Raw genomic sequence first — 11,402 nt, forward strand, 5'->3', positions numbered from 1 at the left:
CCTTAGTACTACTTGTTGTAATAAACGCGTTAGATAAATACGAGCAAGATAGTAATATATAAGTAATCTTCTAGCTCCTTTTATAAATAAGGGATTTTAAGTCGGTATTATTACGGGTTTTTATAACAAGCTAACTAGAACTGTATATCCGCCTAGGATTTAAATAATTGCCTAATAGTATATTTAAAGACCTAATCCTGTATAAAGTTGTAAAACAAACAATTTAATATAATATAAGCGTCTATTTCGAGTATAAACTTAGATAAGTATAGGAAGAACAATTATTATCTTTAGGTTGGCCGAGACCGGATTAAGTTAAAGCGCTAGTAGAATAAGCAGTTCTACTATTTATCTTTACTGCTATAGCATGTTAATATATTAGCGATTGGCGTAATAATCCGAAAAAACGCCTAGAGATTATCCTAGGGTATTAGAAGGTAAAAGTCTTAAAACTTAACGCAATATATCTCTCTATACTTAATTAGCTATTCGATAAAAAAGATAAGGAAGATAGAGAGAAATAGGTATACAAGTTTCGGGATATTATAGGAAGTATAGTAGTACTAGAAACTCCACTTTCTACTATATTACTTGCTCGCCTTCTTTATATATCTAAGGATAATATTAGTTGCTAACTAGATTTCCTATACTCTATTCTATATATACTAAACCGCGATAATATACCTATACAGCTTCTACACCTATTATTCCGCGAATTCCTTATTAATGCGTTAAAAAAGGAGAAGAGCCTGTTCTAGGTAGATAAGAGGGCGATATATAAAAGGTTAGCGTTTTATTGCCTTTAACTTATATCCGGCCCTAACGGCCTACAACAAAATATATACAACTTATAGCCTAGGACTTTAAGAAGTAAGGTTAATAAAGGAAAAATTATAACCTACCTATTGCCTAAGTTGTAGTATACTTGCCGTTACTAGGTGTATTACCTTAAGTAGAGCTAGCGTTTTATTAGTAATAAGGCTACTGCAGATATATTCCTTTAGAAACACTTCCTTTACTAGCTTAAAGTAATAAGTCTAATTAGAGATATAAACAAATATATTTCCTTATTAGAAACACTTTCTACGCTAGTTAAGGTAAGGCTTCTACTTTTTCTAATATTTTATTATACTAACGTGCAATATAGGTATTAAATAGTGCTCTTTCTGCATTTCTCTATAACGCTTAATAATTTACTCTTTAATTCCGATATATACTCTAAGATGCTCCTCTATAAATATATTCCTCGGCTCTTATATTTGCCCCAGAAGCAAGTATAGTACGGAAAGCTTTTGTAGACGAAATGCCAGGGTGGATTAAGTTATTGTTAAAACGGGAAGACGACTGGGATGCTTGCCGCAGCGTGCTCGAGGGCCATACCTCCTGCGTCAACGCCGTCGCCTTCTCGCCAGACGGCCAGCTGGTCGCGTCCGCCTCTCACGACAACACAGTGCGGGTGTGGGAGGCGGCGACGGGGTCGTGCCGCAGCGTGCTCGAGGGCTATACCTCCTGCGTCAGCGCTGTCGCCTTCTCGCCAGACGGCCAGCTGGTCGCGTCCGCCTCTCACGACAACACAGTGCGGGTGTGGGAGGCGGCGACGGGGTCGTGCCGCAGCGTGCTCGAGGGCCATACCTCCTGCGTCAACGCCGTCGCCTTCTCGCCAGACGGCCAGCTGGTCGCGTCCGCCTCTCACGACAACACGGTGCGGGTGTGGGAGGCGGCGACGGGGTCGTGCCGCAGCGTGCTCGAGGGCCATACCTCCTGGGTCAACGCCGTCGCCTTCTCACCAGACGGCCTGTCTATCCAAACAAATGGCGGTGATATTCTCTTGCATGTTCCTACTACGCCATCGCCCTCGTTCCAAAGAGCGCGGCCGTCTCATATCTTTGTACAAGACCAGTGGATTTCTTTGAACCAACAGCAGTTGCTATGGCTTCCTTTTGAATATCGACCGACTTGCGCTACAGTTAACAGAAACGCAGTCTTTTTAGGGCATTCTTCAGGTCGTACTACGTTCCTTAAATTTCGTATATAGGCCTTGTACACACTTTCTCTATCTTATTATATATTTCTTTACTAATCTCTATTTTATAGAGGGGGCCGGGGAGCAGCAAGTATTTATATTATAAGAGGGACACCTAGAATCTTCTATGCTGATTAATATAACCTTCTATAACTATTAGCGACAGAAAACGCACGAGATATAAGTAGCAATGCACACAGCCTAGCAGCTAAAAATAGTCAACACGTGACTATTTATAGACGTATCTAGAAGAGTGCCACACGGTTAGGTATAGCATTAAATACAATACAATATGCTTATTATCCAGCGTATTATTATGTAAACACGCCAGCTCTCCACGCCAAGACATTCTTAAGGCTACTTTGCACGGATAAATTTGGAGCGCATATTCCTAGTGGCTAAGCTTCTTTAAATTATAGATCTATCTTTTCTTATAACAGAACTATTATTTACGTACTCCGAAATTTCAAAAGGCGTTAATAGCTGTTGTGCAGCAGGGGTGGAAACCTAAAATTGTTCTAGATGCTGTGAACAGAACGATTAACGGTATGACCAAAACTGTCGTATTTTTCGTACTAAAGACTGGTCCCTAGAAGGAAAATATTCCAAGAAAAATAATTCATTAACTATGGCTTAATAGAGTCGCGAGGAAAGGAGTTAAGATGCCTAAACAATAGGTTCATCTCGGCGCGGGGTGTTTCTCGACCCGCAGTGAGGGACGTTACTCTCTGATGTCGGTACGACGCTAGAGAACATTCAGTATGGTGATTGGTGGCAATTGGTCCGTTAAAATCGACGCGATGGGCTTTGGAAGATTTGTATGAACGAGCAGAAATGTTGGCAGCAGCCGGGATAAAGTGGACGTTACGATAGGTCAAGAGACATGAGCACGGAGTAAAAGGAAACCCCGCTGCCCATACGGCGGCGGACCAAGCGGTTAAGAAATCCAGAGATCGCTTTAAAGAGCAGATTCTAGAAGGTATAACAGCCCTGCCACTCAAGTTGCTGGAAGCGGACACAGAGTTCAGAGTGGAGTTCTTCTTTCGTGCGCAAAGACAGTTAATGGTCAACGGAGCGTATATCCATGTATGTCTGGTACTGGAAGGTCATCCAGGCCAGATTTTAGTACAAGACTAGGTTAGATAATGGCGGCTAGGTGTTAATGTAGAGGCTTAAGTGGGACGGGTGAGTAGCTCAAGCACTGGAAATAATGTTTCCATCAATCGGACGACGGAAATGTGCACAGTTTGAAGATGAAGGAAACTACAGATGTGCTTAACAAAAGTTTCCGCGGCGCTAAAATAGCGTAAAGCCACAAAACGCCACCAGAATTCCTTACCAGACAGTACCCTCCTGTTTTCTCATACAAACGCGTCTGCAGAGGCACAACTCGGCGTCCTCAACCCCCGAACCTGATTTTTTGAGGCTCTATACACTAGCTAGCAAGGTAATATCACCAGATTCTGTGGTGTTGCAGTTCTAACAAGCCGTGTAGGTGCCCGAGACACCCCTCCGCGACTCCGACGTTCATTCGCACGCAGCGTCTCTGTCATATTCCTCGCCATACAATCGAGCAGGAAGGCAAGCAGGAGGACTATATTCGTGATCTATGACGTCAATTAGTCGCCAAACATACGCTTTTTGGTGACCTTCCTGCCGCTCCGTCGTAGGCCTTGCTCAGCAGCAGCTGTAGCAGCATCTGTAGCAGCATCTGTAGCAGCATCTATAGCAGCATCTGTAGCAGCATCTATAGCAGCATCTGTAGCAGCATCTATAGCAGCATCTGTAGCAGCATCTGTAGCAGCATCTATAGCAGCATCTGTAGCAGCATCTGTGGCAGCATTTGTAGCAGGCGTAGCTGTAGCAGGCGTAGCACGCTGCGGTGCTGCACGCCGCGGTGCTGCACGCCGCGGTGCACCAGGCAGCTCGTACGGCAGCGCTGTCGACGTAGCTGCAGGATCGCCTGCCTGGAAAGTGACCGTTCGAGCACTTGTTTTGGCTGGCCTGCCACCTGTTTGTGATGCTTCGCCCGTCTTGAATATGGAAGGCCCGCCCGAGGCCTCTTCTGCTGCCCGCTCTCTGTGTCGCCGTAGTCTTGATTGTGGTGATGCTTGGCGCGGGTGGTGAGGTTTCTTGTGTGCCGATTTCAATCTCCTCATCGTCCTCAACGTCTATCCAGTCGTCTGGTCTTATCAAACGGCGAGGTTTCTCGCTAGCGCCCTCTCTATATTCATTGCCTCCTTCTAATCTAATAATCTCTTGAATGTGACGCGGTATTCTCTTAATCTAAGCCTGAATCCGCCATTGCTCTATATCTCGCCAGGCTCGCCGCTATACTCGGGTTCCAACCGCTTTAGAAGAAGGCGCACCCTTCTTAGTAGTTATTTGCTTTATATAAGGCCAGGCGGGCTTAATTATATTAAAATCTGGTAAGTTTAGACACTAAAGAAGCCGCTTAACCTTAGCTAATTTAAATACAGTTCCTTAGTGGTAATAAGCATGCGTAGGAGCGCAATTTTCCTAGATAACTGTTCCTGGCCTCTTTTAGGCGTATTCTAATGCAAAAGGTAACAGCTTAGGCTTAAGTATATACTTTATATAGCAAAACTAGTCTATGCTAGTACCCCCTACTTTTATAAGTTTGCTATTATTTTCTATAAACCTTTATTAAGGTTTCCTGCCTCTATAGTTATATATTGCACTAAAACAGCCTATATAATTATTAAGCTCCTATTTTTACTTTATAGTAGGCTTAATAGCCGCGTTTATTTCTTCTAATTTATTTTTAGCTTTATAATGCTCCTACGCAGTCTTAGTATTCTAAATATAGTAAGGTTTTTTCTTATATAAGAATTAACCCTAGAATATAAACTTTTAATAGCCCTTTTAGCGCGGGCAGATAGTAGACTTATTAAACCTTTTATTAGCTCTATACTATACTTTATATCCTCTATAATAGTGCTATAACAGGTCGTTTTTTCTATACCTTCTAAGTGTTATATACTAAGGCAGGGTATAGGTTAAGTTATTATCGGGGTGTAATAGTTTTTAAAAGGTAAGGTAATAATTAATTAAGATATAAAACGGGGTTATTACTTTTAATAGGTAGTATTAAAGTCTTAAGTTAAATATAAGGTTTCTATTTATATAAAGAAGCGTTCTTATATATAAAAGCTTCGTTCTAAAAAACCTCTTACTTATATAGCTTATAGCCTTAAGCCCCTTAAGCGCTCGCCTGGCTCGCTTTCTTAAGCGCTTGCCTAGCTTGCTTTCTTAAGCCCTTTAAGCTATTACATAGCTCTATTCTTATAATATCCTATTTTTAGATTATTCCTATCTACTAGCAGTCTATAGGAAAATCTAGGATTTCTATACATTCTATATATAACCCCTTTAGTTCTATAACCTAGTTCTACGTAATTAGTTTTATCTGCTTACTTATTTCTATAAGTGCCGCTATGCTTAGTTAGTTTATATTACAGGTTATAATACTCGCTCCCTTTTCTAAGGCTTTTAGCCTAAAAGTATTTCCGTGGTGGGGTTTTAGATAAGTAGCTGGCGATGCCCTATCTATTAGGCCGTTATTATACTACTCTATTTCTTTTTTTATAATATCTAACGCTTTAAAAGCTAAGAAATAAAAAAGCTATTTTATGCTTGCTAATTATATTAACGCGTCTGGTTTAAAAGTTATACCTTATTCCCGGTGCAAGTCTCGGGGTTTATTATATATAGTTTCTACACCTAACTCGAATTATTATACTGCCTGTGTTCGGGCGCAATAATTAAACTATAATATTGCTGGTATCTTAGCAGCTGCCTGTAAGCTATTATAGTCCACTATTATTTATAACTATATTCTATCTAACTTTTCTAAAGTAAAAACTACCTTATAAGAAAAAGCAGTTGCGCGCGGAGAAATCCGCCGCTTGTGCTGCTTTTTATATTGCTATAGCAAAGATTAAACGCCTAGAGTTCTAAGAGGAGTTGCTATATAAGTATAGTAAGAAGATAATATATTATAGTTTTAAGACTCTAGAAGAGCTTAAGAAAAATAATTAGAGAAAGGCTAAGTAGAAAGAATAAGAGCATGCTAAGCAGGAAGGCTTACCTTCTGCCTTAGAAACTGTTAGGTATTCTTCTTTTTCTTAGGGTGTGCTAGGCACTGCTAGCTATCTTTTCTATTGCTATATATTCTAATTATAAAGCAGTAACACTCGGCCTTCGGATTTCTTTAGTCTTTCCTAGTTAGACGGTGCGCTATTGCTGTTTTTTTAGGCTATTCCGGATTTTAGCAGTAAAACTGCTATAGGAGTTCCTAATAGTTTGCTAAACTTTTAACCGGTTCCTATATATTTTTAGAGGTGCTGTATCCTTTCTACTTAATTAGGTACTTCTTTTACTAACTATACTATCGGGAATCTAGGATTTACTTAACCTTATATTTATTATTATTATCGACTTTAATATTATTTTCTAGCTTAGCGTTAGATAGTGCGGGTTCTAGTAGTAATACGTGGAAGACCGGGTATATTTTTATCCTGTTAGGTAGCCTAAGCTTATAGTTTACTAGGCTAATAATATCCTATATTTTAAATAGTCTAATCTTAATATAGTCTAACTTTATACTTAGTTGTTTTATTTTAATATTTTTATAGAGTAGGCAGACTCTATCTCCCCTTTTAAAGGTTGGTGCAACACTCTAGTATTAATTATAATATCTTACTAACCTTAGCGTTAGGAATTAGATATCTATTAAAAGCTATTTCTATAGCTCTTTAATATTTTCGACTAATAGTAGTGCCTTTTAGGCCCTTATACTATTAAGTTAGGGTTCTTAATACGCCTCTAGATTAAAACTATAGTTTATAAAAAAAGGTAATACCTTTATTATTTCTGTAGATGCACTATTATAGGCGAACTAGGCTATTAGTAGTAGTAATACCTAATTATCCTATCTATAATTAATATAGTATTATAGGTACTATTCTAAAGTCTAATTAAGCCTTTCCGTTTACCCGTCTATTTAAGGGTAAAATGCCGTGGAAAGCTTATGCTTTGTTTCTAGTTATACAGTAAGGGTCTGCTAGAATTTTAATATAAAAAGCTTATCTTAGTCTAAAATTATTTCCTAGGGTAGCCTATAGTTGCTAATAATATACTTTAAAAAAGCGTAGGCCAGATTTTCTGCTATTAATACTTCTTAGTAAGGAATAAAGTATATATATTTAGTTAGTTGGTTTATAACTACTAATATTACGTTATACTTTATACCTATTATAGGTTTAGTAGACTATAGTAGCTTAACTATAAAGTTCTATATAATAGATTTCTATACTTTTTCTAGTATAGAGAAACTCTTTATTAGTTTATATAGTGTGTATTATACCGGCTTATTCTTTATATATTTGCATTTATATATAATTTTCTCTATTAGTTTCCGGAGTTCGGGGAAATAGAATGTTCTTGCAATTCTTTCCTATATTTTTTCCACTCCTTAGTGCCTATGCACTAGTATACTGTAGAATTCCCTAATAAGCTCTTTTTATAAGGTTTTAGGTATAAATATCTTATTTTATAAGGTAATAATACTGTCTTAGATTTCTCTATATTCTTAGTTTATAGGTTCTAGGCGCAAACTTTGCCAGTTATAACCTGCTAAATCCCGGCTTTCTTAGTCTAGTTTCTAAGCTGCCTTAATTTATTTATACTACTTATTATCCTCGGACCTATAAGCGGCTGCTGCTTGCGCGTAGTTAAATTTAAGGGTTCCTAGACTTCTCTTTCTAAGTATAGATTACCTGGTTTTTCCGGCTCCTTTTATATAGTCCGGCCTTTGGCTAAGTGCATTTATATAAGTGTTTTTAGATCCCTTTCGGTATATAATCCTAAAATTAAAGGTTCCTAGTTTTTCTAACTATTTTACCTGTCTCCTATTTAACTCCTTTATTATAGTAAAATATATTAGGTTTTTATAGTCTATATACACCTGTATTATATATACCGCTTTTTTAAAATAAACCCTCTATTAACTAAATACTTCTACTATAGCTAGCAGTTCCTTATTATAGATATTATAGTTTAGCTTAGCTAGGCTTAGCTTCTATAAGTAGAACGCTATAGGATATAACTTTCCTTATTTATCTAGTTAGTTAAGTATTGCTTCTAATACTTTGTCCAATATATTACTTTTAATAGTAACTGGTTTCTATGGATTAAAGATTACTAATACTAGTTTTAAGGCGAATTGTGCCTTTAACTTATTAAATACGCCCTGCGCTTCTAAGGTCTATCTATACTTAATATCCTTTCTAGTAAGTTCTATAAGTAGCTCTGCAATTTTTAAGTAGCCCTTAATAAACTGCCTATAGTAATTAGCTAACCCTAGGAATAACTGTAGTTCTTTTAAATTTATAGGTTCTGGCTATTTTTAGATAGAAAATACCTTGCCTTCTTTTATTTTAATCTGTTCTGGACTAATAATATATCTTAGGAATCCGACTCTCTGCTTATAGAACTTGTACTTGTCCGGGTTTACTATAAGGTTATATTCTTTAAGTTTTTTAAGTACCTTTCGCATATATATCTTATATTCGCTTAGCGTTTCTAAGTATATAAGGATATTATTAAGGTATACTACTGTAAACCAATCTAAGTAGCCCCTTAGCGCTAAGTTAACTATTGCCTGGAATATTACTAGCGTATTAGTAAGCCTAAACAGTATTACTATATACTTAAAGTATCCGTATTAAGTTTTAAAAGCCGTCTTCTACTTTTCTCCTTTTCTTATCCTAATTAAATAGTACCCTTTATATAGGTCTATTTTTGTAAAGTACTTAGCCTTATATAGTTAGTTTTTAAGCTCGGAAATTAAAGGTAATAGATAGCGGTTTTTTATTATAATTTTATTTAACTATCTATAGTCTATATAAAGGTGTAGCTTGCTGTTTAGTTTCGGGATAAATATTATAGGGTAACCTGCAAGCAATTCCAATAGTCTAATAAATCCTTACTTTAGGTTCTTTTCTAGGTATTCTTTTATTACTTCTAGTTCGCTCTAGGCTAGTAAGTAGATTAGTCTAAACTGCGGTTGTTTGCCTAGTACTAGGGGAATATAGTAATCCTAAGGTTAGTACTTTAGTAGTATATCCTAAACCTTTTCTATAAAAATTCCTCTAAATTTATTATATTCTTCTGGCACGTTTAGTGCTTTTGCTGCCTTAGCTAGCTGCTGGCTGCTTAGGGGTTTAGGCTACTATTAGCTCGCTGCCCTGTTTTTTTCTTAAGCTTTCTTACCTCTTAAGGTATCTGTGTTAATATTTTATTTTTGCTTAGGCTTATCCTAGCGCGGGGTGCTTTTTAGTCTACTTTCCGATTAGATTTTTACTTTACTAGACTTCTAATTAACTTAAAGGTTGTGCTTTTTTAGCTATAGTATACCTAAGATTATATTATATCTTACCGTATCGATTATATCTATACTAATAGTTTCTCGATGTTCTTTAATCTATATAACACCTAGTTAAGTTTTTATAGTTACCTGCCCGTTGCTATATTATATAGGTATGCTATCTACTATATATAGTCTATAAGGTCTGTTTTTCTATTACTAGGAGATCTAGTTTCTCCTAACAAAGTTATAGGATATAAAATTTCCTTGCGCGCTACTGTCTAGCAGTACTCTCGCCGGGTTTCTACTAATTTTAACTAATAGAATTACGTGTCTGTAGTTCTAAATAGGAATAGAGTTAGGCTGTGTTGCCGGGTTCCTTTTTTTCTCTATAATATAGGCTTTTCCTACTAAAGTAGCGATGGTTGCGGTTTATATTCCTTTATTTTTAGCTGCTCTATAGAACCTTATTCTTAGCTGCTTTAGCCGTTCTGTTACTTAAGCGCCTGCTTGTTTTTTAGCTGTTTTTATAGCTAATAGTTTGCATATTTTATTTCGTAGTATACTAGACACAAGTCTTAGTAATATATTCGCTAGTTTTTACCTTTCCTATATTCTATTAGGTACTAAGGGTCTAGAACTATAGTAGCTACTTCTATAAGTTTATTTTTCTTACCTATAATATAGTGCTCTGTTTCCTTAAACAGTACTAGTTACGTAATAATATAATATTTTATCTAATATAGGTACTATTCTTAATATTTCTTATATATTATATACTTATCGTATTTATCTTTAATATATAATACCTAAGATATCTATCTATAAAGTAGGTGGTTTCTGTCTAGCTGTTTATCTTCCTTATTATAGACACCTATTTTACTAATAAAGTGTAATACCCTATAGATCTCGATTTTAGTTTATTTTCTATATAGCTTTAGCAGTTCCTGCTCTAGTTCTATACTAAATTCTCTGTTGCTAGACTACTTTTCTAGTTCGCGATTTTTATTACTATTATAATACTTCTTACTATTCTTAACAGGTAATTTATTATTCTATTTTATCTAGATATTGCGGCTTAAGCTTTTAAATATATCTAATTTCGCGCAAGTTTCTGCGTTAAGGGTTGGCGTTGTTGTTGTTATTCCTGCGGCTGTAGCTATTTTTTCTTCTTCTTCTTTAATAAGTTGTCCGGTATCTCTTCCTATAGCTCTTAGGAATTAGTAACTTGCTAGTTTTTTTAGCTCTGCGCCCGCTGTAGCGTTTTCAGCTTCTTGCGCTTTTTATTCTTTATTAAGGCGTGTAAAAATCTTTCTTGCGCTTTATTTATACGTGGCTACAACTCTATTAACCTATGCTTCTATATCTAGCAACTTAGTTTTACTGTCGGTTTATAGCTCGGGTATATTATTTTAGGGTTCTAATCGCGGTTTAATTATTTGGAACGCTTTATCTATTTTTAACAGGTAATTAATTTCTATACTTTTAACCTTTATATCTGCGTAGTAGTTATCTATAAAGTTGCTGTTATACTCTTCGTTTTTTATTATAGTAATAGTATATCCCCTTACCCTTTATATTAGATAATACCCTATTACCTACTTATTTAACTAATAGGTAAAGCAGTTATTATTATAGCACGCGGTCTATAATATAGAATTGTGGCGGTTTATATTTAGCTTTACTATAACTACTACTGTTTAGGTGTTTTTAGAGCACTTACTTACGAAGTATTCTTATTCTCCGTATAATAGGTATACGCCGCTGCGCTTTCTATCTTGCCTCTCTTTATTAGTAATTAGTCTACCCTTTTAGTTATTGCGTTATTTTGCAATATTAATCTCTATATAATCTCCGTAGTTATAGTTAGTTACTCTTAGCTTTAGTCTGGCTAGTTAGGCGTAGAAATAAAGTCCCTTCTTATCTGCCCGTTCTAATTATTGTTTATACTATTAACTATTAATCCGTATTACTATTTCCTTAAGTTTA

General features: G+C 36.3%; 2 protein-coding genes across 2 annotated transcripts; one reads left to right on the forward strand and one right to left on the reverse strand.

Annotated features, from left to right (window-relative positions):
- Nucleotides 1-1,237: 1,237 nt before the first annotated feature.
- On the forward strand, nt 1,238-2,035 carry BDZ99DRAFT_441097 (WD40 repeat-like protein; the record flags this gene model as incomplete). Its single annotated transcript, XM_033717747.1, has 1 exon — nt 1,238-2,035. Exon 1 carries the CDS (start codon nt 1,304-1,306, stop codon nt 2,033-2,035), a length of 732 nt encoding a protein of 243 aa, XP_033577538.1. The 5' UTR covers nt 1,238-1,303.
- Nucleotides 2,036-3,642: 1,607 nt separating this feature from the next.
- Nucleotides 3,643-4,182, reverse strand: BDZ99DRAFT_519270 (uncharacterized protein; the record flags this gene model as incomplete). Its single annotated transcript, XM_033725392.1, has 1 exon — nt 3,643-4,182. The coding sequence occupies one exon, from the start codon at nt 4,180-4,182 to the stop codon at nt 3,643-3,645; it is 540 nt and encodes a 179-aa protein (XP_033577539.1).
- Nucleotides 4,183-11,402: the final 7,220 nt, after the last annotated feature.

This window comes from Mytilinidion resinicola (genome assembly GCF_010093595.1).
Source record: "Mytilinidion resinicola strain CBS 304.34 unplaced genomic scaffold BDZ99scaffold_8, whole genome shotgun sequence".
In the NCBI taxonomy this organism is placed as follows: domain Eukaryota; kingdom Fungi; phylum Ascomycota; class Dothideomycetes; order Mytilinidiales; family Mytilinidiaceae; genus Mytilinidion; species Mytilinidion resinicola.